This window comes from Oratosquilla oratoria, chromosome 8, assembly GCF_046742065.1.
Source record: "Oratosquilla oratoria isolate Oo_2021 chromosome 8, ASM4674206v1, whole genome shotgun sequence".
NCBI lineage: Eukaryota > Metazoa > Arthropoda > Malacostraca > Stomatopoda > Squillidae > Oratosquilla > Oratosquilla oratoria.
In genome coordinates, this window is record NC_134784.1 from 34,620,240 (window position 1) to 34,648,027 (window position 27,788).

The following is a 27,788-nucleotide window of genomic DNA, read 5'->3' on the forward strand; positions in this document are numbered from 1 at the left end:
AAAAATATAGACCTCAATGTTTATTTTTTTTATTTCAAGAAAACTAAATCTGGAGAAAATTAGATGTCTAATTCATGACAATATTTCTACTGTTTGTAAATAGGTGACAAGTTGTTATGTTTGTGATATAAAATTGTAATGAAAGTCGGTTGGTATGATGCATGCGGGACCATAAGGTACGGTGCTCGATCAATTATCCTGTCAGACTGAATACATGCAAAGTTACGCTTACTCTTGTGCTGGATCATGGACCCACAATATGTACAATACTACAATATTTGAGTTTTCATTTCTGTCAAATTTTGAATACTGCGTGATCAACATCTATGATACCAGCATAAACTAATGTTCTCTCTGCAGGATTTTAGGTCTTCATATATAACCTTTGACCATGACATCTCAACAAGTTGAGGGAATAATAAATATAAGTCGATATTCTTAGAGTAAAATTGACATTTTTCACATTTTTTGGTAGATAATTACTCTTATTGCCACAGTATTCTAGTACAGTCACTGCTCTACCGTGACGTCACTATCTTTACTCAAACATAAACAAACCCAGACACGTGCATACTTACTTGGTGTTGTGGACAAGTCTTCAAACCTAAAAATAATTATAATTCGATATGGATACTGAAACAGAATCAGGTGAAGTTGTTGACTGGGAAATGGAGGAGGAAGATGAGGGAAAAGGCGATGGGTTGGAGTGTGATTATTCTGCGTATACATTATTTCACGCCGGACAAACAGGTATGTCGAATTTATAATCTTATGGAATAGAAAAGTAAAATTAGTTACTACCAGAAATAGTGAAGTCTCATACTATTTAAAGATATATGATTGTCAAATGAAAGTAATGGGAAAATATATTGATAATAGGTCGCAACAACAGGCATGTGATGATGTAGGTACGCCCACAAAAAAAAAAAAAAATAACCCTTAAATCATTGTTGCATATGAAAGACAACTTTATTAGAAATAAAATGCTTTTTAAATTTTTGAAATAGCTTGAAAAATAACGGAGATACGATTTTTTGAATTATTTTTTTTTTAGCCCGCATTATTGGCTAGACATTTACTTTACCATAACAAAGTGTTAGAATTAAGGGTGGTAATTTGTAAAGATTTCGGTAAAGAAATACACATTAACTTTAAACCACTGGTCCAGTTTTATTAAAATTCGGAATACTTGTGTTTTATGGATCAACAAATCACATGAGCATGTCAAAAACAATGTGAGACATCTCCATCATACCATATTTGCCTTTTCATGGCAACCATGAAACTGTCAATTTTCAGATTATTGTCAATAAAATCCAAATCGCTGGCCCGATTGACATGCAACTTGGCATGTGAAGGTTTTATGGGTCAACAAATTACCCGAGCATATCAATAACACTGCAGGACCTTCCTCTTGGACCGTTTTTACTAACACCTATCTCGTTGCCATGGCAACTGTTGCCAATTTAGAAGTAATCCAGATTTTACAAACCGCTGGCCCAATTGACATGCAACCGGGCATGTGAAGGTTTTATGGGTCAACAAATTACCTGAGCAAGTTAATAATACTGCAGGACCTTCCTCTTAGACCGTTTTTACTAACACCTATCACGTTGCCACGTAAACAAAATCAAACATGAACTGGACGCATCAGATTCATGGGTGATATGCCTACATATAATGCCGCTAAGCTCAAACATCAAGTGATCAATGATCTTAAGCTTCTTATTTCCTGGAGAAAATAGGTTAATAAACTTGTTTATGTAACTTAAAATTATGTTTATTGATGCCTTACCTTAATATTTTTACTCGGAAAACTATGTTGCCGAGTTTGATAACCAAATTTCCATTTAAATCGCTGAAAAATTGTTTCTATTTCAAGAATTGGGCATACACTTGCAAAACAACAAGGTAATTTGAATATCTTGCACATGTGCTGAACGTGGGAAGCATTCAAATTAAACTAAACAAAAGCATCCTCATGGAACAGATGAGATGATGGGTTTTATTAATCCAGTATCACACAAACAGATTAATCACATATTTGGCTTTTGCATTTCAAAGATTATTTTTTTCTGTAGAATGGTTGCCTGAAGAAGTGGTAAGAAACCCAGCAAATTTTCTTTGAAACAGATGGAATAAACAAAAATTGTTTAAATGATATAGAATTTACATCTTAGGACATTATAGAGGCCATCAATTAGTCACGCGTGGCGCCACTGTCACCCATGTACTGTTTACATCTCCATCTTTTGCGGCCTGCTGGGTTTTTATTAGCTTAGTTTGAATGCTTGCATCATTCAGCGCATGCGCAGGGTATTCAAATTATCTTGTTGTTGTGCAAGTGTATGCCCAATTCTTGAAATACAAATTTTCACCGATTTAAACGAAAATTTATTTATCAACCTCAGCAACCTCTATTGAAATAAACTCCGTGTGATGACAGTCTTTATTAGTACAACATTTTGCATGTTACAGCTTTTTCAAGTACATAGTCATAATACACATGACTGGGATTAAATAAGAAGAACTGGGAGAATGTGGGGAGAGAGGAAGGAAGGAAGGTAGGGAGCAGAGGGGTCACTAAATACTAGGAAAGGTTAGAGAGGGTGGACCAGATATCTGGGAACAAGAAAGGCTAGGGATAAGATGGAACAATTGGCTGGGTGAAGGGCATTAACTCACAATGAGTAATAAAAGGAAGAAAATAGGAAGGGTGAACAATTGTCTACTGAGGATGGACAACGACTTTGAGAGGAAAAAAGGGGATTTTGGAGGGCAGCAAGGGATAGCTTAAATTTTTGTTGGCAATTGGTATTAAAGGAATTAAGTGGGATGAGATATTGAACATGCCCTTGCTTCGTTCAATTGTGTTGGTTCCTTGTATGATGGCTGCTTCCAAACATTTTCTATGGGTCTTGTTGGGTATGCATTTAGTAATCCTAGTGATCAGAGATGTTGACAACAAGTTTTGATGTATTTTAATTTATTTTTATTTTTTATATATTTTAATTTACAGAATTAATATTTGATAAGTTATATCTAGATATCACTTAGGTGTACACAAGGTAGCCATCACCATAGTCAAACTAACATTGACGGGACTGGACAGATGACACAAACATGGCATCTTGAAGCTCACATAGAGCTCAGTTTGTTAGTGTATTGCATTTAGCATTTTTTTTTCTGCCAAGAAAAATAGATGTTATGTTGATGTACTTTAATTTACAAGTATGTAATTTTGTATTGATATATCGTGTAGGTGTGCACTTCTTTAGTAATACCCCTAAATTCACTTGTTTTTGCATCAAATCAAGTAGGTCAATCTAATTATATACCAATAGCTTTTTCCCCTTTATAAGGAAGTTAGCCAGTTCAAAGGCATGCACCTACTCCCATCCATTCCACTCCCCTCCACCTCATCTTAACTTCTCTTAGATGACGGGTCATCCTTGTATCCCGCCCATTCCCCCTGGGTGAGAAGCAAGGTAGCAAAACACAGTACATCCACAGCAAGGGTGCTTCACATAATTGGCAACCCCGTTCCCCCATGCAGAACAAGAGAAGACAGGGAGAAATCCCTTCAGGCTGCATCAAAGTATCATTCACACATAAGCACTCCCTACCTTCCCATCCCCCACCCCTCCCCTCCTTGCATAACAGTATCATGTATACACAGGCACTTTCCACTTACCCCTATCTCCTGCCCTCTCCCTTCTTTGCTCAAAAGACATTCTCCTGTGGCTCAATGTCCCCTTCATCCCATTCATCCATCTCATCCTCAGTCATCCCAAATTCACTCCCTCCACCTCTGCCTTCCACACTTCTTTTGCTAATCTTTCTTCACATATTGTTTCTATGTGTCCAAACCATCCCAATACTCTTTCATCAGCCCTATCTGTCATCTCCTTTTCCACTCCTGCTCTCTCCCTCACCTCCTCATTTCTCTATCCAATCTAGTAACCCTTACCACACTTCTCAGACATTTCATCTCAAACATGTTCAAATTTTCCTCTCTCCCTCTCTTAAATTCCAAGTCTCTGCCTCATACAAAGACATCAGCACAATCACCCATTCATACAATCTCCTCTTTGCATCCATTCCCAGATGCCTATTTATCATGACACTTTAATCCCCCACAGCATTTACTTGCTTCTCTCAATCTACAATTTACCTCCACCTCCACTCCTCCCTTTCCTGCCACATGTGACCCCAAGTACCTAAAGACATCCATTTCCTCCGGCCTCTCTCCATTAAAACTTACTTCCAACTTGCTACCATCCTCTCCCCTTGTATATCTCATCACCTTGCTTTTATCAACATTTACATTCAACTTTCTCCTATGGCATACCTTCACAAACTCCATCACTAACTCCCATATTCCCCCCTAGTAGGTAAAAAGTAAAAAATAAGTGATATATGGTAGAAATCAATATTAGATTTACATGAATCATACTATGTAATATCTATTTCTGATATTAGAGAGAGCAATTCCTGCATGAACTTTGCATTTTCTGTCAGTCTGAAGATTTAAAATGCATCAGGAAATTATATAATTATTATTTTCTCCACATGCAAGTACCTTAAATGCAAATTCAGGATAAAAATATTACCATTACCATGCAGTGTGCTGAAACCTCATTTTAGTTGGATTGGATAAATTTTGCAAGATGTTTGCTGGAATCTGCAGGTTGCTGTACCAGTGGCAATACATATTGAACACATACCCATACTGTTTACATTGGAATAACTATATTATTTTGTTAGTAGAGATGCTCCAATCTTAATTTACCCCCTAGATTATTATAGTCACCCTGTAGATTACAATGAAGACCAATTAGGGAAGTTTCATGTTTATGAACTGCATCTACAAGACTTTTGTCTTCCTGGCTGCAAGTTCTTTGAGATATTATGGCAAATGTGATCTTGTCATCCATTCCAGTGCTCTTTAGACATACCTCTGCACTACTGTACATCTCAAATGTTTTGTATTTTCCTGTAAACTGTTGTTTGTGGCAGTGTCTTATTGAAAGTAATTTCATAGATAGGATGCATCCCACTTCCAAAATAAGTGGAAAGGGGTAAAAAATGGTATCCTATGCACAAATGAAATTGATACTAATATGAGAAAAAATTTAATATTTACTGGTGACAAATGTCTCTTTTTCTAGATGTTTAATGGCTCATACTGAAGATCTGTGAATGTATAGTAAATTACTAACTATTTGTTTATATATTTAGATAAAGAGACTGTTCTGGCTTCCATTTACCTATTGTGAAGTCATCTTATATTCACCTTTTCAGGAGCACCATGTTTGAGTTTCGATATTCTACGTGACAGTTTGGGTGATAACAGGACATGTGATACACCAGCCACGTGTTATTTTGCTGCTGGAACGCAAGCTGCAAGAACTCATGTTAATAACCTGATGCTATTAAAGGTAATTCTAGATTGTTTTGATCCCATCTATGTATTAGTCTTTGTTTTGTTGTAAATAAACATTACAGTAAACCCTTGATATAATGGATCTTGATATACCGGATATCTGATATAACAGACAAAAAAAAATCTGACCGGACAAACCCTCGCTATGACAGATGAAAATCCTTTATAGCGAGGGATCCTCAGTTATAACGGATCTTCGGATATGATAACAGACCCGTCCCCATATTGTCCATTATATTGAGGGTTTACTGTAATTTCTAACCCTACTAATTTCTAATACCGGACAAATTTCCAGATATAATGGATCTGTCCGGTATTTCCATCGGATATAACGGATCTTCAGATATAACAACATGCCCTGTCCCCATATTGTCCATAGTATCGAGGGTTCACTGTATTTAAAGATTAAGGACTGTTTCACATATTTCAGTTCTCATAACCCAATTTTATGGAAACAGTTAACTGGTATCCCAGTGAGAAAGTGAAAGATAACACCCATATTAAGAAATATTTAAACTCAACAGTGCATAAGATATACTTACATACATACATACATATACCAAGGCTTTTTCCCCCTTCCAAGGGAGGTAGCCACAAAGGGAAAGGCATAAAAACACTCCCACCCATTTCATCCCTAAATACACTCCACACCCCTCCCACCCTTCCTCTCATCTGAGCACCTCCTGGATGACGGGTCATCCCTGAACCCTGCCCACCGCCCTGGGTCAGAAGCAGTGTCGCAAGACACAGTACATCCACAGCAAGGCCGCTTCATTAAATCGGCGACCCCCCCTCTCCGTCCCCCTTTGCATATAAGGAGAGGACGGGGAGAAATCCCTTCGGGCTGCGTCAAAATTTACTCACACATACTACCCCACCCCCCCGCCCATTCCTCCTCATGCAGTCACAACATCATCCATATACAACCATTCTCCACTCACCTCTGTCTTCCGTCCTCTCCCTTCCTTCCTCAACAGACATTCCCCTCTTCCCCAAAGCCCCCTTCACCCCATCCATCCACCTCATCCTAGGACGTCCCCTCATGTTCACTCCCTCTACATCTGCCTTCCATACCTCCTTTACTAGTCTTTCTTCACTCATTCTTTCCATGTGTCCAAACCATCCTAATATTCTTTCATCAACCCTCTCTCCCAAATCCTTTTTCACCCCTGTTCTCCTCCTCACCTCCTCATTTCTCACTCTATCTAGCCTAGTAACCCCCACCATACTTCTCAGACACCTCATCTCAAACACATTAAAACTCCTTCTCTCTTCTTCTCTTATGTTCCACGTTTCTGCCCCATACAGTGCTGTTGGCACAATCACTCCTTCATACAGTCTCCTCTTCGCATCCATTCCCAAATGTCTATTTCTCATTACACTCTTTAAACCACCAAGGCATTTACTCGCTTCTCTCAATCTACATTCTACCTCCAGCTTCACTCCACCTTTTCCTGCTACACTTGCACCCAAGTATCTAAAACTATCCACTTCCTCCAGTCGCTCTCCCTTAATGTTCACTTCCAGTCTACTGCCACTTTCACCCCTTGTACATCTCATCACCTTACTTTTACCCACATTTATCTTTAGCTTTCTTCTATCACATACTCTCCCAAACTCTGCCACCAGCTTCCTCAATCCCTCCTCTGACCCTGCCACAAGCGCAGTGTCGTCCGCAAACAACAGCTGGCTCACCTCCCACTTTTCTCCATTTTCTTTAACCATCTCCAATCCCTGACTCACTACCCTAGCATTCACCTCTCGCACCACCCCATCCATGTATAAGTTGAACAGCCAGGGCGACATAACGCATCCTTGACGAAGTCCCACCTTTACTTCAAACCACTCACTCTCTCCATTTCCAATCCTAACACATGCTCTACTACTCACATAAAAACTCTTGACAGCTCCCAAAAGCTTTCCTCCTATCCCATAAATCTGCATAACCTCCCACAGTGCCTTTCTGTCTACCCTATCATAAGCCTTTTCCAGATCCATAAAAGCCCAAAAAACATCCTTCCCCTTTCCTATAGCTTTCTCACATATCTGTCTTACCACAAAGATCTGATCTACACAACCTCTACCCGTCCTAAATCCACACTGTTCCTCACCAATTACTCCTTCTGTTCCTCTCCTAATCCTCTCAATTAAGATTCTCCCATAAGCCTTCCCTACTACACTCAACAGGCTAATCCCTCTGAAATTACTACATTCACACTTGTCCCCTTTTCCCTTGTAAAGAGGAACTATACAGGCACTACTCCAGTCCTCCGGTACTCTACCCTCTCTCCAGCAAACATTAAATAATCTCACCAACCAGTCCACCATCACTGAACCTCCCTTTTTCAGACATTCTGCATGACATCCATCCAGACCAGGTGCCTTACCTGCTTTCATCATCTTTACAACTGCCTTCACCTCATCCTTCCTTATTTCTCCTCCATTCTCCTCACTCATCACTCTCATTTTCTTCGTATTTCCCACTGCAGCTATCTTTCCTTCCCTATCCTCCTTCACATTCAGCAACTCCCTAAAATATTCTGCCCATCTTCCCCTCACTGCCATCTCTTCCATTATCAACTCTCCATCTGTACCTTTTACCTTTTCTTCCCTACTTGATTCGCCTCCTCTTCCTCTCTTAATTTCTTTCCAAAACATCTTTTTATTACTTTCAAAATTTTCTGTCATACTCCTACCCCATTTCACATCTGCTCTCCTCTTTGCCTCCTTTACCTTTTGCTTTACTTCTCTTTTCTTTTCTTTGTACGTCTCATATGACTCCCCTGTCCTCTTTTGTAACCAATCTGTGAATGCTCGCTTCTTCTCTTCTACAACCTTCTTTGTTTCCTCATCCCACCATTCACTACCCTTTCTTCTATTTCCCCCTGTCCTTCTTGTTCCACACACCATCCTTGCACACTTTAAGACTCCCTCCTTGAACCATCCCCATTCCTCCTCCACACCCATCTCTGCTCTATCCTTTACTCCCTCCCACTCCTCCTTCAGCTTCTTTTCGTACTCCTTCTCCTTTTCCTTTTCATTCAAGCAGTTCACTCTAAGAACCTCCCTACCTTTTGTCCCTTTCCTCCTTCTCCATCTATCCTCCACTCTCAACTTACCTTCCACCAAAAAATGATCTGATATTCCCCCACCCTCTCCCCTTAGCACATGTACATCCTTAACTCTTCCTATCATAATCCTATTTACCACTACATAATCCATTAGCGCTCTATCTACCACCCTTCCCTCCACCACCCTCTCCCATGTGTACTTATGCTTGACTTTCTTCCGAAACACTGTATTTGCTATCATCAACTCTCTTTCTAGACACATTTCCACCATCAACTCTCCACTACGATTCTTTCCTGGAACTCCACACTTCCCAACCACTCCATCGATTGGACCATTTCCCACTCTAGCATTAAGGTCTCCCAGTACTATTACATTGACACTTCTTCCTAAACCCTCTATGCACTCATTTAAATCTATCCAAAAGGCCTCCCTTTCTTCCATGCTCTTCTCACTGCCCGGCCCATATGCACTTACAAAGACCCACATCTCCTTTCCCAGTTTCACCTTCATCCACATTATCCTTGAGGAAACCTCCTTCCACTCCACTACCCCTTTACCTATCTCCTCACTTACAAGAATAGCCACCCCTTCCCTCCCTCGCCCTCTCTTCACTCCTGATAACCTCCCACTTACACTCCCAAACATACACTCACCCTTCCCTTTCAACTTAGTTTCACTCAAAGCCAACACATCCAACTTTCTTCTCACAAACATACTACCTATCTCTTCCCTTTTACTCTCATCTGTACCACATCCACGCACATTAAAAGACCCAAACCTTAGGGTGCTGGCCCGAGGCCCGCCAGCACCCCTTATGCCTTCACTTTTGTCTTTAGGATGTGTGCCCCGTGGGGCTACAGGGAGAAGGATGCCTAGTCCCTCTCCCCGTCCCTTTCTTCTCGCCTCTTACGATCCAAGTGGGAAAACTTGGTGGCAGTATTCTTTTCCCCCACCACAGGGAATTCCCCCAATCAGAAAGAGAATACTCAGAGAAATGGTACAGGACAGCAACAAGGGGTTGGGGGACAGCATAACGGAGGGACAGTCGTAGTATAAAAGTGTCATCATTTCTCTATGAACAGAATTTCTTCTATCATAGACAAAATGATGTGTGGCTCTGGTCCGTAGGGGCGCCCCATATAGACCCTAAAGTATCGACTGCATGCTACTTTGCCACAATAACAAGCAGCCAATACCCCAGATATACTTATCCAAACAAAATATATTGTCAGCATCAGCAAAATACATTATAATAATCCTGTTATTTTGACAATGGGATTTTATACATACAATAACTGTTGACAGTGGGAAAGGACTTGTGACCCATGGGACTCTAATTCCATTTTGGAGCTCTTTGGGATGGCCGGAATAATTCCAATATACCATATATATTTTGTTGGTCCCCCTTCCCCCCTCCATCTTGGGGGTGAATGTGGCAGGAAAGAGAGGAGTGAAGGTGGAGGTAGAATGTAGATTGAGAGAAGCAAGTAAATGCCTTGGGGGATTGAAAAGTGTAATGGAAAATAGACATTTGGGAATGGATGACAAGAGGAAATTGTATGAAGGGGCGATTGTGCTGATAGCACTGTGTGGGTTAGACATGCAACATAAGAAATTTAAATATGTTTGAGGTGAAATGTCTGAGAAGTATGGTAGGGGTTACTAGGCTGGATAGAATGAGAAAAAAGGAGGTAAGGAGGAGATTGGGGAGTGGAAAAGGAGTTGGAGATAGGGCTGATGAAAGTGTATTGAGATGGTTTGGACACATGGAAAGAATGAATGAGGAAAGATTAGTAAAAGAATTGTGAAAGGCAGAGGTGAATGGAGGGAACATGAGGGGGTGACCAAGGATGAGATGGATGGATGGGGTGAAACAGGCTTTGGGAAAGGGGAATGTCTGTTGAGGAAGGAAGGAAGAAGACAGATGATAGGGGTAAGTGGGAAATGGTTGTGTATGGATGATGCTGTGATGCATGGGAGTGAGTAGGGGGTGGGGGGTTTTAGGGAATATGTGTGAATGATTTTTTGAAGCAGCCTGAAGAGATTTCTCCCCGTCTTCTCTTTTTCTGCTTGAGGATACAAGGAGTGGGGTTGCTGATTAAATGAAGCAGCCTTGCTGTGGATGTGCTGTGTCTTGCTGCATTGATTCTGACCCAGAGCAGTAGGCAAGATGCAAGGATGACCCATCATCCAGGTGGAACCAAGAAAAAGGCGGGGGGGAGAAGGGTAGTGAGTGGGAGTGGAGTATATGGGGATGAAATAGGTGGGAGTAAATTTATGCCTTTTGAATTTGGCTACCTCCCTTGTAAGGGGGAAAAAAGCCCTTGGTATATGTATGAATGTATGTATCTCTTTTTCTTTTCTATTTTCATCCTTTACTTTCTTCTTTCATCTTATTCTTTCTCTTTCTTTTTTCTTGTGTTCCTCTTCTTATTTCTCTGTATTTTTAGTTTTTAATTTTTTTTTTTCATCTTACTCTTTACTTCGTTTTCTTTTCTTATCTACCAACATTATTTTATTTGCATTTAGGTCTTTTCTAGCTTTTCAGGAAAACACCCAAACACCAATACTTACGATACATGAGGTGTGGAGTGAATATATGCTTCAGCCACTTCTTTATAAAAGGGAATGGGCTTCTCCCCTTATTAATCTCTTCAATATGAGTCAAGTTCTCAAGTGCAGCATCAGATACCTAATGTATGGTACATCACACTACTCATGTTAGGAAATATGAAGTCATTGCTGTGTTACTCTTTGTCTTTCTCTCTGAGTAATAATAAACACAGAAAATGTGATCAAATCAGTTTACAGGATTCGGGGGTCACTTAGCTACAGCTACAAAATATAATCAAGACACCAATGCCGGCATCCTCAGATACCCACTCACACATCATGATGTCTACATAGGCATCATGAGGTGGTCATAAGTGGTGGATGTCTAGAACAAAATGGATGAGGCAACAGTGTGTGCAAAAACCATACAAGAGTTTAAGGACAATCTAGATGCTGAAAGATACAAAGATGGGTCACTATGAGCATAGCTCCCTACCCATATACAACTAGGTAAAATAGGCATCATTGTACAGAAGAGGTAAATTTGGTAGCCGGTCAAGTCATGTATCCACCCTCACCCATTCCACCCCCATCCATTGCCCATTTGTTTCCCTCTCCTATTAGCTCCTAACTTACATATACAAAAGGTGAGATGAAAGACAGAAGTGAAAGTGGCTTATAAATCTGGAGGGTGTTTTGTCAGCAAAAGCCAGGGGGATGGTATTGCACTGAAGTAGAATAATAGAAGTAGTAAGGAGTGGTTTGAGAAAGGTAGCAGAAAAGGGGGATAGTAGAAGTTAAAAATGACCAACAATCTTATTTGGAGTGGAGATTAATTTTGTCATAATAATATGCTGAGTGAGTTTGTAGGGATGTCACCAGATTCCCTAGAATATACATACATACATATATATATATGGGTCCTCCTGGATGACAGGTCATCCCTACATCTCACCTACTGCCCTGGGTCAGAACCAATGCAGAAAGACACACAGAACATCCACAGCAAGGCTCCTTCATTTAATCAGTTATCAGTTACATAAAACATGTAGTCAATACCTAATGTAGTGCATTAATCTAGAGGTTTGATGAGTTGTAAACATGTGATGATGAAAGTGATAATTTCGATGTATGGTCACTTATGATTCATTTCATAAATTACTGTAGATTTGTCAATGCTGGTGTGAAGCTTTTTTACAAAAGTGGAGCATGCCAACAGAAGACCTTTTGGTCCATAACTAGGTCAGATGTGAAAAAGATATATAATAATGATAAAAAAAAATTATAATGATATTTTCATTCAAATTGTATGAACAATCGAGATGAAATAATTAATGTATTACAGAAGGGGTGCCATGGTGATGAATAGAATAGTTTGGTAACAACCAGAATAAATAGATCATTACATCTCATCATGGAATGGGTTGAGAGATGCATAGAAAAACATGGTAATAGCCAAAATGAAAGGATAAGTACAGCCTGATATGGTAGGGGTTGAAATAAAACAATAAGCTATTTCACATGTGGATGTTAGCAATTTTGTGTCATGATCTTTTTATTTTCAGGTTAGAAATCTTAGAAAAATAAAACAGGATGAGAGCGATGAAGAAGAAAGCGATGAAGAATTGGAAGAAGAGAGTGAATTGCCAGTGGTAGAAGCTGCTTTGATCAAGCATAATGGATGTGTCAATAGGTTAAGAGTAAGTTTAGAAATGTTTTAATTGCTTTTGGGAAGAGCTCTGGCACCAGCCAAAGAGGGAATACTTGGAGAGGAGAGAAGCAAAAATAAGGAAAGCTGTGAGTGGAGGTTTTGTATATTCCCATACTACTGTTTTGTCTGCTTTACACAAAGGATTATTTTGAAAGATGTACTGTAACTGTGTGTTATCACATACCACTTATTCAACACAGAACACAGATACACAAACCAACATGACACAACAACAGAACACAGATACACTAACCAACATAACACAACACCTACACACATACAAAAAGAGGGATTGCTGATTAGGTGGAGGACATGTATGATCTCTACATCCACAAGAAGTTTAGGAGTGACAGCAGATAGGTTTGTAGATCTATATAGGGTAGGTGTGTACTTTAACCTGGTCATCCCTCTTGTAATGGAAAAGAGGTTTACAGTATATGTCTATCCATCTACTTAGGAAGTGCTTGTTCCCCCATATAAAGGAGCCAAGGCACACAGCCACTTCCATCCATTACCCTCGTTCCCCCTTATCTTAGCTTCTCATGTATATGAATGTTAATGTTATAATGTTCCTTGCCTTACTGCTTGGGTCAGAAGGAGTGCAGCAAGACACAGGACCTCCACAGCAGGGCCTACCAACCAGAGAAAAATGTAAAGATCAACCCAAACTATTGTATGGATATGTGAATGGTAAACTTAAAAATAAACAGGAGATGGTGCAACTATGCCAAGGAAATACAGAATACGCAGATGATCTAGAAATGGCCGAAGTCATTAACAATCACTTCAAGTCTGTTTTCACAAGCGAAAAGATACAGCATTGGAATGAAGGAAGCAAAGTGCAATCTCCCCCCTTGAGGGAAATAATAATAACACAAAAAGAAATATTGGAGTAATTAACAAACCTTGACATTAGGAAATTGCACGACCCGGACGGAATTGCAAACTGGATACTAAAAGAATGGAAAGAAGAACTAATGGACAAAATATACAACTTAATAAGTTGCTCACTCAAAGAAGGAAAAATACCAAAGGACGGGAAAAATGCTAGCATTGTACCAATATATAAAGGAAGAAACAAGGAAGAACCAACTAATTACAGACTGGTCTCCCTAACAAACACTGTAGCCAAAATTTGTAAGAAAATTATCAAGAATAGATGGGTAAAACACCTGGAGGAAAACAATATAATAAACCCAAAACAATTTGGATTCAGACAGGGAAGATCATGTTCCATAAATTTAATCTGTTTTTACCCGAGACTAATAAATATAATAGGAGAAGGGGATGGATAGGCTAATTGTGCATTCCTAGGCTTACAAAAAGCCTTCAACAAAGTACCACACAAAAAATTATTTAAAAAATTGGAAAACATAGGAGGGATACAAGGCAACCTACTAAACTGTATGATTTCCTGCATGGTAGAAAAATGAGAGTAGCACTCAGAGAAAAGTGTTCAGGTTGGAAGGAGGTGATTAGTGGCATCCTACAAGGATCTGTATTGGCTCCAATAATGTTTGCTATTTATGTGAATGACATGGATGATGATGTGGAATATTACATGAGCTTCTTTGCAGGTGATGCTAAGTTGTTGAGGAAAGCGAAATCCAAAATGAACTGCGAATTACTACAGAGACCTGAACAAGGTTTGGAAATGGAGTCAGAAGTGGGAAGTGGACTTCAACATGAGAAATAAATTGACACAGCCCAAAGGGATTTCTCCATGTCTTTTCCTTTTCTGCTTGAGGGGATGGAGAGGGGGAGTCGCTGATTTAATGAAGCGACCTTGCTGTGGATGTCCTGTGTCTTGGGACACTGCTTCTGACCCAGGACAGTGGACAAGATGCAGGGATGACCTGTCATCCAGGAGGTGCCAAGATAAGAGGGTAGAGGGGAATGGAGTATTTAGGGGATGGAACGGGTGGGATTGGTTTCTATGCCTTTGTATTTTTGGCTACCTCACTTGTAAGGGGGAAAAAGCCTTTAGTATATGTATATATGTAATAATAGAAATTATTATTGTTTTCAATTACTAGTTTATTTTCAATTGTTGCCCTTATTTCCAGGTTACAAGCTTGAATGAAGTGCCCATTGCTGCTACATGGTCTGAACTTGGTGAAGTATCTATTTGGGATTTAAGTCGAGCTGCAGATGCAGTGAATGACAAAGCTGCCTTGGAAGCATTTAATCGAACAGCTGACTCTGAGAAACCCCTGTTTACATTTAAAGGTCATTCAAATGAAGGTTTTGCATTGGATTGGTCCCAGGCCATGCCAGGTAGGTTTTTCTATGTAAATAGGTAGGTTTAATACAGATGTACTGTATCATAATGGACTGTCTTTCTGGACTCCTGTGGCCATGGCCACAGATTTGACCCAGGGATTAGTCAATGTTGCTTTGGTTCTCTTCTCTAGAGATATGTAGTCTTTTTATACAGTATGTTGTATGTAAGTAGGGCAGTGGTGGAGTTTTTTTTCATGATTGAAGAGAGTATTAGAGGCAATAATTGGTGAAGAACAGTGTGTGGATTTAGGAAAGGTAGGGGTTGTATGGATCAGATTTTTGTAGTAAGGCAGATATGTGAGAAAACTTGAACAAAAGGTAAGGACGTATTTTGGTCCTTTATACATACATACATACATATACCAAGGCTTTTTCCCCCTTACAAGGGAGGTAGCCAAAAAGGAAAAGGCATAAAATCACTCCCACCCATTCCATCCCTGAATACACTCCACACCCCTCCACCCTCCCTCCTATCTTAGCACCTCCTGGATGACGGGTCATCCCAGCACCTTGTCCACTGCCCTGGCTCAGAAGCAGTGTCGCAAGACACAGCACATCCACAGCAAGGCCGCTTCATAAAATTGGCGACCCCCCCTCTCCATCCCCCCATTGCATAAAAGGAGAAGACGGGGAGAAATCCCTTCAGGCTGTGTCAAATTTTGCTCACACATACTACCTCACCCCCCATCCCCCCGCCCATTCCACCTCATGCATCACAACATCATCCATATACAACCATTCTCCATTCACCCCTGTCTTCTGTCCTCTCCCGTCCTTCCTCAACAGACATTCCCCTCTTCCCCAAAGCCCCCTTCACCCCATCCATCCACCTCATCCTAGGACGTCCCCTCATGTTCACTCCCTCCACATCTGCCTTCCATACCTCTTTTACTAGTCTTTCTTCACTCATTCTTTCCTTGTGTCCAAACCATCCCAACACTCTTTCATCAACCCTATCTCCCAACTCCCTTTCCACCCCTGTTCTCCTCCTCACCTCCTCATTTCTCACTCTATCTAGCCTAGTAATCCCCATCATACTTCTCAGACACCTCATTTCAAACACATTCAAAAAACTCCTTCTCTCTTCCTCTCTTATGTTCCATGTTTCTGCCCCATACAGTGCTGTTGGCACAATCACTCCTTCATACAGTCTCCTCTTAGCATCCATTCCCAAATGTCTATTCCTCATAACACTTTTTAATCCACCTTTATGGATTTGGAAAAGGCTTACACTCTTTAATCCACCTTTATGGATTTGGAAAAGGCTTATGACAGGGTAGACAGAAAAGCTCTGTGAGAGGATTTGCAGATATATGGGATTGGGGGAAAGCTGTTAAAGGCAGTCAAGAATTTGTATGAGAGTAGAACAGCCTGTGTTAGAAATGGAAGTGGAGAGAGCAAATGATTTGAGGTAAAGGTGGGACTGCAACAGGAATGTGTCATGTCACCATGGCTGTGCAATGTGTACACAGATGGGGTGGTGCATGAGGTAAAGGCGAGGGTAATGGCAGGGAATTGGAGATGGTTAAAGAAAATGGAGAAAGGTGGGAGGCAAGCCAATTGTTATTTGCTGACGACACTTGTGTTTGATGGTAGGTTCAGAGGGGGAGATTAAGGGATTTAATGATGCAGTTTGGGAAGGTATGCAGTAGGAGAAAGTTGAAGGTAAATATGGGTAAAAGTAAGGTAATGAGATGTACAAGGGGAGAGGATGGCAAAGAGTTGGAGACAAATATTCGTGCACACATCAGGTTGTCTGATGTATGATGATGCATCACAATATGTGCATTACAAAATATAAAGTTACTGCTGTTGTACTCATTCTCTTTCCTCCTGAATAAATATAATGTCACAGAAAATGTGATCAAGTCTGTTCACAGAATATTGGGGGGGGGGCACTCAGCTACAACTACAAAATAGATATAATCAGGAAGCTAACACAGACATCCTTGTATACCCCACAGAGTGATAGATATATGGAACAAATTGGATGAAGAAATAGTGTATGCAAACACAATACAAGAATTTAAGAACAAACTTGATCTTGCAAGATACAAAAATGGGTCACCACGAGCATAACTCCCCTTCCCTTATAATACAACTAGGTAAATGATGATATGGTTTAACGTCACAAACTCCCCCCTATCGGAAGGCTAGGATGGTGCCTCTCACAGAACTAGGTAAATACTAGGTAAATATGTAGGTGTATTTGTATCATTGGGTTAAAGGATATAGGGGAGAGGATGGAGGAATGGATAGTTTTAGATCCTTGGGGTCATGTAGTTGGAAAGGGAGGAGTGGAGACAAATTGTAGATTGAAAGAAGCAAGTGCCTTGGGGGATTAAAAAGTGTAATGAGAAATAGACATTTGGGAATGGATGCTAAGAGGAGATTGTATGAGGGAGTGATTGTGCCGACAGGACTATATGGGGCAGAAACATGGAACATAAGAGAGGAGGAGTTTGAATGTGTTTGAGATAAGGTGCCTGAGAAGTATGATGGGAGTTACTAAGCTGGATAGAGTGAGAAATGAGGAGGTGAGGAGGAGAATGGGGTGGAGAGGGAGTTGGGAGATAGGGTTGATGAAAGAGTATTGGGATGGTGTGGACACATGGAAATAGTAAGTGAAGAAAGATTAGTAAAAGAGGTGTGGAAGGCAGATGTGGAGGAAGTGAACATGAGGGGGCCACCCAAGGATGAGATGAATGGATGGGGTAAAAAGGGCATTGGGAAAGAGGGGAATGTCTGTTGAGGAAGGACAGGAGAAGACAGAAGGTAGGGGTGAATGGAGAATGGTTATGTATGGATGATGCTGTTATGTATGAAAGGGAGTGGGTGGGGGATGGGGGGGTGAGGGAGTATGTGAAAAATGAATTGATGCAGCCCGAAGGGATTTCTCCCCATCATCTCTATTTCTGCATGAGGGTGTGTGTGTGTCACTGATTTAATGAAGCCGCCTTGCTGTGGATGTGCTATGTTTTGCGACACTGCTTCTGACCCAGGGCAGTGGGCAAGATGCAGGGATGACCCATCATTCAGGAGGAGCCAAGATAAGAGAGAGGGAGGGGGGTAGATGGGAGTGGAGTATATGGGGATGGAATGGCTGGAAGTGGATTTACCTTTGTTTTTTGGCTGCCTCCCTTTTTTAAGGGGGAAAAAGCTTTTGGTATATGTATGTAAAACTAACATTTTTAAGCAGTCAAGATAAACAGACAAGTGTGCTAGGTAGTATACGTACATTTTATAATTTTTCCTTTGTTTATGTCACAACCAACCTAAGGGCTAGGCTATATTGTGATACAGAAAGAATGATTAAAAAAAAGGTTGTTGTGGCCTTGGGCAGAGAATGTCAGGTAGGCTAATCAAACCATTTGTTAAAATAATTTTTTTATTTGCAATCATAAAACACATGTATGGGACATGGAAACATATAAATAAACTTAGAAATGCAAGGGGCAAGACATAATGACAAGAAAATCTTAAATCTCAGTTATTCTATATGAATGAAATGGCTTATTGTCCAGTTACTAGACAAATGCAGCTAGTGCAGGATTTTGGAGTCAAAGCCATGTGCAGGAACTGGTGGGCAGATAAAAAGTATTCTAGTTGAGGGGCATGAAGAGTTGTCAGGTACTTTGCAGATGAAGGCAGGAAGTTACAAGAGATTTTATGTAATGAGTCTCAATTATGGTTGGTAGGAGACTTGCCAATGTAAATCATCAGGAATGAGTCTATGACACTTTTTCGGAAAAATAGGTAGTTATCGGAGAGAGATGTATGATGAATCCACCGATGGGAATTCTTTTGGTAGTTGGAGAATACTTTGGAGATTAGATAGTGTTCCATAGTGAAGAAATAGCAGAGAGGGAGTGGAGAGCTGCATTTAGCTTTCTTCAACTAGTAGTTTGGGAGATGTCCTAAATAACTCAGTAAAGACTCACAACTTGATGTGGGTATTACCTGGTTATGATAATGGGTGATATGCTCAGTAGCAATCAAAGAGGAGGTCAAAGGACTTGCATTTTGTTGAAATGACGGAGGAGAGAAATCTATGTAGTATTCAGACGAACCATGGTGGCATATCACAGCTTCTAGGAGATCTTGGCTCATCTCTCAGACGGTCCACCTTATACAATCTGCGAGTAGCTAGAAATGTAAGGTAGTTTGAGCTCTGGCCAGTGAGAAAGCAAATGCACTTTGACAGCCTTTTTTTTTTTTTTTTTTTTTTAAGGAATCTCCTTTGGGGCTACAGGTAGCAGGATTCCTAGTCCTATCCCTGTCCCGTTTTTTGTTGCCTCGTACAACTGAAGTAGGAAGACTTGGTGACAGCATTCTTTTCCCCCACCATAGGGTTAGGCAAAAAAAAGGAAATCAATATTAAGAGAAATGGTACAGGACAGTAACAAGGGGTGGGGGGGGACAGCATAATGGAGGGACAGTTGCAGTATAATAAAAGTGTCATCATTTCTCTATGAACAGAGACTTCCTCTATCATAGACAAAATGATGTGTGGCTCTGGTCCGAAGAGGCACTTTATATAGACCCAGGTGCCAAGATAAGAGGGAAAGAAGAGGGTAGAGGGGAGTGGAGTATGTAGGGGATGGAATGGGTGGGAGTGGTTTCTATGCATTTGTTATTTGGCTACCTCCCATGTAAGGGGGAAAAACCCTTTGGTATATGTATGTATGTCATTGGAGGAATGATTTGAAGTAATTGCACAGGAACAAGGAACCCATGTTCATTTACAGTATTACACAACATAGGTATTTTTCACAATTTAATAGATTTACATATTATTTACAGTGAATGATACAAATCATCATACATACACATACCAAAGGCTTTTTTCCCTCTTATAAGGGAGGAAGCCCAAAAATACAAAGGTATAAAACAAGCATAAAATTATTGAATGTATATTTTATTCATGCAGTGGCATGACACTTAGTCTTGGATATTTATCATTCAAGGTACACTGGCATCAGGTGACTGTGCAGCAAATATACATATATGGAAACCAAACGAAGGAGGTACATGGCAGATTGATACTAGACCCTATACAGGTCACTCTGCATCAGTAGAAGACATCCAGTGGTCCCCAAATGAACCTCACGTCTTTTCCTCTTGTTCCGTTGACAAAAGGTATTTATTAATCTATATACCAAGGGCTTTCCCCCCCATAAGGGAGGTAACAAAGTTGAAGGCATGCATCCACTCCCACCCATTCTCCTCCCATCCACCACCCCATCCTCCCTCTGATCCTAGCTCCTCATGGATGAAGGGTCATCCCTGTCTCCTGCTCACTGCCTGGTTCAGAAGCAATGGAGCAAGGCACAGTACATCCACAGGAAGACTGCTTCACGTAATTTCCCCATATGTGGAAAATAGAGAAGACTGGGAGAAATCCCTTCAGGCTGCATCAAAAGGCTTTTAAGAGAACTTTTTTTTGTAAAAAAAAAAGTTAGGGTGCCATTGACTGCTGTTATTCCCACCTTGTTACTTTGTTCATTTCTCAAACAAATATCTTGTACTTCTTGCTTTGGACCAAGAATAATACCTGTATGTATTCGCTGGTTGAGCGGGATAGGGCATCATTACTTGTGGTGAAGGTTGAGGGGATGGTTGTTTGAATCCTGCCACTGGCGAAGTTGAACCAAGGGCATGGTTCATTAAATTCCACGCTACAAAGTAGTCCTCTGTAAGGGGCATCGTCCTAGCCTTCAGATGGGAGGAGTTTGTGACGTTAAACCATATCATCAGTGGTCCTGCAAAATGGACGAGAAAGATTCGCATTTTCAGAACCCAACAACTGCCTCACCGCCATTAGAAGGTAGCTAAAGTTATGGGTGCTAGAGGCAGAAATGTGAAAATGCCAAAAAGTAGGCTCAACTTTGGTTGATCACCACGCACATGCCCTTGTGCCCAGGTTCCTCAAATGTATGTACCTTGCAGTGTGCTGTGCATGGCTCTCTCCCTCTGGTGCAAGTTTGGGCCAAATCGGGGACATGATGATTTTTGGGGTCATTTTGATCACAAAGTCCAATTGGGCCACCATTTCACCCACAGGTTGAGGGCCACAAGGCCTCCTGTGGATTGCACGTGGACACCACTCGGGCCAAAGGTACAGACACCAGAGGTAGAAATGTGAAAATGCAGAAAAAAGGCTCAAATTTGGCTGGTCGCCATGCACAAGCCCTTGGGTCCAGGTTCCTCAGGCGTACCTAGCAAATCACTGTGCATGACTACCTCTGGGGCAAGTTTGGGTCAAATCAGTGACCTGGCAAATTTTGGCAAAATTAATGGATGCCCTTTGCCACATGTAACCTGGAATACTTAAACTTCTTCACTTCCAGATGATCCAGGGCAATGGACAAGATGCAGGGATGACTCATCATCCAGGAGGTGCCAAGATAAGAGGGTAGAGGGGAGTGGAGTATGTTGGGGATGGAATGGGTGAGAGTGGTTTTTATGCCTTTGTTTTTTGGCTACCTCCCGTGTAAGGGGGAAAAGGCCTTTGGTATATGCATGAACTTCCAGCCTCTCACCCATTAAACTCACGCTCAACTCACAGCCGCCCTTACCCCTTGAACATCTCTTCACCTTATTTTTGCTCACATTTAATTATAGATTTCTCATTTTTATGTACCCTCCCAAACTCCGTCACTAACTTCTTTAATCTACTCTCCAACTCGGACACAAGTGCCATGTTCTCATCAAACAATGGTTGGGTCACTTCACACTTCCCTTCACAGTATGATTAATGATTTGGTTTAACATTGTGAAACCCCCTATCAGGAGGATGGGACTGTGCCCCTTACAGAGGATTTTGTAGTATAGAATTTAATCAACCACACCCAACTCGCTGACGGCAGGGTTGAAACTGCCTTCACCTCAACCCCCACCACAAGTAGCAACACTTACACACCTACAGTAAACCCTCAATATAATGGATCTCGGTATAAAGGACAAAAAATCTAACCGGACAAACCCTCACTATAATGGATGCAAGGGATCCTCGGTTATAATGGATCTTCGGATATAATGACACCCCTGTCCCCATATTGTCCGTTATAATGAGGGTTTACTGTAATTTCTAATACCGGACAAACTTTGGGATATAACTAATCTGTCCGGTATTTCCATCGGATATAACGGATCTTTGGATGTAACGACAGACCCGTCCCCATATTGTCCATTATATTGAGGGTTTATTTTACTTGGCCAGTGAGCATCCTACTCCCACAGTATATAAAGAAAAATGATCAATAGCTTATGTTTTGAAAAGCAGGCATCTCCACTATAACAGTGGCACCACATATACATGGCTCCAGTGACCATTACAGAAGATATTAACTTATTTATAAAATGCTGTGTCTTGTGGCAGTGGACAAGGTGCAGGGATGACCCGTCATCCAAGAGGTGCCAAGATAAGAGGGAGGGAAGAGGGTAGAATGGAGTGGAGTATATAGGGGATGGAATGGGTGGGAGTGGATTCTATGCCCTTTTCTTTTTGGCTACCTCCCATGTAAGGGGGAAAAAAACCTTTGGTATATGTATGTATGTATAAGATGCACTTTCTACCAGAAATTAAAACAAAATGTGATGTAACTCTTGTATCAGTATTTGTTTATTATTTCAGTATCAGAGTATGGGATGACAGAGTTGCTCCCAGTGAGGCATGCATGCTAACTGCAGCTAATGCACACAGCAGTGATATTAATGTTATCCACTGGAACCACAATGAACCATTCCTTGTATCAGGTGGAGATGATGGCAAGGTCTTCATATGGGATCTAAGACAGTTTCAGGTAAGAGAGAAAATTTCATTCTGTTATATGAATCTGACATGTTTTGGATAATTTTTCATCAACCTGTTCATCTTCATAGTTCTTTCTCACACCAGAAGGCATTTTCTCTTCAAGGGAGGTGGATGAGTCAAAGTGTAGACTTATCTTACACCAGTCCAAAGGCCATTTGATGCCCCTCCCATCTAAGCTACATGTGGATATAGGGTCATCTTTGTTCCCTGCCATACTGCTTGGGTCAGAGACAATGCAGCAAGGAGGTGGAATTCCTCCAAAATTTAGTAAAATTATCTTGTATTCTTGAACTCGTAGAGATAATATAGTGTATAGATAATGCTGTTATGCAAGGAAGGGAGGGGCGGGGGATGGGGGGGGGGGTTAGGCGGTGCTTATGTTTGAGTGATATTTTGATGCAGCCCAAAGGGATTTCTCCCTGTCTTCTCTTTTTCTGCATGAAGGGATGGAGTGGGGTTGTTTGCCGATGAAGTGAAGTGGTCTTGTTGTGTATGTGCTGTGTCTTGCTGCATTGCTTCTGACCCAGGGCAGTGGGCTGGATACAGGGATGACCCATCATCCACGAGGAGCTAAGATGAGAGGAGAGGGAGGGTGGTGGAGGGGAGTGGAATGGGTGGGAGTAAGTATGTGACTTTGATTTGGCTACCTCTCTTATAAGGGGGAAAAAGCTCTTGGTATGTAAATAGATAGATCTTGTACTAGCTACAGTGGGATGGGTGAGGTGGATGGATGTCTTGTCAGGCAACCTCCCTTGCAAAGGGGAAGAAGCCTTTTGGTATGTATTTACTAGTTGTATCTTAAGGGAGAGGGGAGCTAAGCTCATGGTGTCCCGTCATTGTATCTCACCATATCCAGTTTGCTCCTAAGTTCTTGTATTGTTTTTGCACACACTGTTTTTTCATCCAATGTATTCCATACATCCACCACTCTGTGGGGAAAGCTGTTCTTTTTCAGGTCCCTTCTATAATTGTCCTTTTTAAGATTCTTTCCATGCCCTCTTGTGTTTCTTTTATCCCAATTAGTAAGTCTTCTCTGTCAAGGACTTCCATGTCCTTCATAATTGTATAGATGGTCAACAAGTCACCTCTTTCTCTCCTCTGTTCCAGAGTCGGCAACTTCAGTTTTAACAGTCTTTCTTCATATTTACCTAGTTGTATTATACAGGAAGGGAGCTATTCTCGTAGTGACCTGTCTTTGTATCTTTCAGCATCAAATTTGTTCTTAATTTCTTGAATAGTATTTGCACACACTGTTGCCTTATTTAATTTATTCCAGATATCCACCACAGTAAATAATCTCTACCTAGGACTTCCATTCCTTTCTATATGCTAAGATAAGAGGGAGGGTGGAGGGGTGTGGAGTGTATTCAGGGATGGAATGGGTGGGAATGATTTTATGCCTTTTCCTTTTTGGCTACCTCCCTTGTAAGGGGGAAAAAGCTTTGGTATATGTATGTATGTATGTATAAATAGTCAGTAGATCTCCTCTTCCTCTTCTTTGTTCCAGAGTTGGTAGTTCCTATTTGGACAATACATACATACATATACCAAGGCCTTTTTCTCCTTTACCAGGGGGGTAGCCAAAAAGGACAAGGCACAAAAACACTCCCACCCATCCCACCCCCGAAAACACCCCACACCCCTCCACCCTCCCTCCCATCTTAGCACCTCCTAGATGACGGGTCATCCCTGCACCCTGTCCACTGCCCTGGGTCAGAAGCAGTGTTGCAGGACACAGCACATCCACAGCAAGGCCGCTTCATTAAATCGGCGACCCCCCCTCTCCGTCCCCCCATATAAAGGAGAGGACTGGGAGAAATCCCTTCGGGCTGTGTCAAAAATTTTTGCTCACACACACTACCTCACCCCCATTCCCCCGTCCAATCCACCTCATGCATCACAACATTTTCCATATACAACCATTCTTCATTCACCCCTGTCTTCTGTCCTCTCCCGTCCTTCCTCAACAGACATTCCCCTCTTCCCCAAAGCCCCCTTCACCCCATCCATCCATCTCATCCTAGGATGTCCCCTCATGTTCACTCCCTCCACATCTGCCTTCCATACCTCCTTTACTAATCTTTCTTCACTCATATTTGGACAATATGACCATGAATGTGTGAAGCAAGATCACTTTAACCCAGTCATACATGAGTTGCCCCACAGCTATGTGAAATCATCTAGCATTACCTAGAATAAAATCCATAAAGTGCTCCATTGGCACAAACTGGTGGATCAAGATAGTCTTAATGTATTCATACTTAGTGTTCCTCTTCAACCAAATGCAGTCATCTGCCATTAGCTAAAATAAAATTCCTAATGTGCAGCATCAGTAGAAATGGTTTTAACAAAATGGTTTTAACTCATTCATACCTACCATTCTCTCTCTGTCAGTCCCCTCAGCCAAGTAAAATTGTCTGATGTTGGATAGAATTTTATTGAAATTTTATAGAAATTGTATTAGCTGGAATTACAATCCCAGAGATTCATTGCTCCAGAGACCTTCTTGCAGAAAATCAGCAGCCTCCAAGAATCGGGCAACAGCTTCCATTTGGGACCATAACTCACTTAGAGAAGATACTGTGTTGTCTGTGTCAGGCATAGTAGTATCAGGTGGTTTTTGTCTTCTGTGTGGTGGTTATACTTGGGGGAGTTTGAGTCTAGCCAGGCCTATTCTGTGTTGGTATTGTTTCAATGACAGATGTTGTCCAGAGCACTGACGTGCTAGTGTGGTTTTTGTTTGATGGTAGAGAGTTTTTTCTATGGGACATATATCTTCCTAGAGACTCAACATGTGCAAAAATGGGTCAGGTGAACATGTTACTAACTGTATTACCTTTTCAGCAAGGGAAACCAGTGGCAGCACTTGAATATCACAATGGTCCAGTGACAACAGTGGAATGGCATCCAGCAGATTCATCTGTGTTAGCAAGTGCTGATGACAACCAGATTTTACAGTGGGACCTTGCTGTTGAAAGAGATGCTGATAATGAAGATGGCAAGAATTCAGAAGAAGTAAGCCAGAGAAAGAATCATTAATATTTATCTAATTTTGTTTGATTTTCTTTTTCTCCTCCAGTTTTCTGCTCTGTATGTGTGAGTGAGTGTGATTCATCATGGTCATGGATTGACTGTTTGACTCTTGATTGACAGCTATTTCTCTCCCAGGTGGGAGCTTGAGGTATATAGACTTGACTTGAGGTATATAGACTGATCAGTGGGAAATGCTATGACCTTACACTGTTCCTCACCTATTAATCCATATGTTCCTCTCTTAATCCTCATAATTAACACCTTCCCAATTGCCTTTCCATCTACGCTCAACAAAGTAATCTCTCTAAAACGACAGCATTCATATTTGTCCCTTTTTCCTTTGTAAAGTGGAGCTATTCATGCATTTCTCCAGTCCTCTGGCATACTCCTCACCTTTGAGCACATACTGAACAACCTCATCAGGCAATCCACTCTAACAATTCCTCTCTTTGTCGGACACTGCATGACACCGCCTGACTAGCTTTCATCATTGTCAATACTCTTTGTACTTCATCTTATATATCCCTGTCATCTTATCACAATCGTTTTTCTAGCTCCTCCCACTGGAGGAAGTGGATAGTTTTAGGAACTTGGGGTTGCATGTGGCAGGAAAGGGAGGAGTGGAAGTGGAGGTAGATTATAGATTGAGAGAAGACAGTAAGTGCCTTAGGGGATTGAAAAGTGTAATGAGAAATAGACATTTGGGAATGGATGCTAAGAGCAGATTGTATGAAGGGGTGATTGTACTGACAGCATTGTATAAGGTAGATATGGAACATAAGAGAAGAAGAGTTTAAATATGTTTGAGATGAAATGTCTGAGAAGTATATAGGTTACAAGGTTGGATAGAATGAGAAATGAGGTGAGAAGGAGAATTGGGGTGGAAAAGGAGATGAAGGAGTATTGGGATGTTCTGGATACATAGAATGAGTGAAGAAAATTTAATAAAAGAAGTGTGGAAGACAGGTGGATGGAGTGAACATGAGGGGGCGACTGATAAGATAAATGGATGGAGTGAAAGGGGCATTGAGCAAGAGGTGGATGTCTGTTGAGGAAGGAAGAGAGAAGGCAGAAGATAGAGTTGAGTGGAGAATAGCTGTGTATAGGTGATACTGTGATGCATGGAAGGCAATGGGTGGGGGATAAGGGTAGGGAGTGGTTATGTGTGAATGATATTTTGATGCAGCTTGAAGGCATTTTTCCCCATCTTCAATGTTTCTACATAAAAGGAAAGAGAGGGAGGGGTCATTGATTTAATGAAGTGGCCTTGTTGTGCATGTGCTGTGTCTTGCTGTATTGCTTCTGACCCAGGGCAGTGGGAGAGATGCAAGGATGATTCATCTATGAGGAGCCAAGATGGGAGGGAAGGAGGGGTGGTGGATGGGAGTGAAACGAGTGGGAGTGGAATTATGCCTATTGACTTTGGCTACCTCCCTAGTAAGGGTGAAAAAAGCCCTTGGCATGTGTATGTATGTATTATTCCTTGATGATTTGAGGCACAAATTATGCTAACATATATGAACTTGGATTATTTTGACTGCAAGAACTTGCTGTCCATAGGGGTCCTAAGTATATGGCAAAACTACATTTTTAATTGTTTTTTGGCATTTCAGGGATTGCCTCATCAACTGTTGTTTGTGCACAAGGGACAGCAGGAAATCAAGGAGCTTCACTGGCATGCACAAATTCCAGGTCTTGTTATTTCAACTTCACATACAGGCTTCAACATCTTCAAAACCATTAGCACATGAAAATTGATGGAAATTATGATAAAATACAAATGCAACCATTTTGAATTTGATTTATACCTTAATTTCTTGAACAGAATGAAAATAATCAGGATTATACAGGGTGGTCTAAAAGTCATTGAGGGG

General features: G+C 41.1%; 1 protein-coding gene across 1 annotated transcript; it reads left to right on the forward strand.

Moving 5' to 3' along the window:
* Positions 1-533: 533 nt before the first annotated feature.
* On the forward strand, positions 534-27,703 carry LOC143027681 (glutamate-rich WD repeat-containing protein 1-like). Its single transcript, XM_076189117.1, has 8 exons — positions 534-750; positions 5,305-5,441; positions 12,637-12,771; positions 14,849-15,059; positions 20,033-20,204; positions 22,702-22,870; positions 25,726-25,896; positions 27,528-27,703. Exons 1-8 carry the CDS (start codon positions 627-629, stop codon positions 27,663-27,665), a joined length of 1,257 nt encoding a protein of 418 aa, XP_076045232.1. The 5' UTR covers positions 534-626; the 3' UTR covers positions 27,666-27,703.
* The last annotated feature ends 85 nt before the right edge of the window (positions 27,704-27,788 follow it).

Excerpts from the sequence above, each read along its gene's own strand:
- LOC143027681 (XM_076189117.1), top strand. The coding sequence starts at position 627 with ATGGATACTGAAACAGAATCAGGTGAAGTTGTTGACTGGGAAATGGAG. Across the intron at positions 22,871-25,725 it reads GGGATCTAAGACAGTTTCAG|CAAGGGAAACCAGTGGCAGC; the intron begins GTAAGAGAGAAA and ends TTACCTTTTCAG. Across the intron at positions 25,897-27,527 it reads ATGGCAAGAATTCAGAAGAA|GGATTGCCTCATCAACTGTT; the intron begins GTAAGCCAGAGA and ends TTGGCATTTCAG.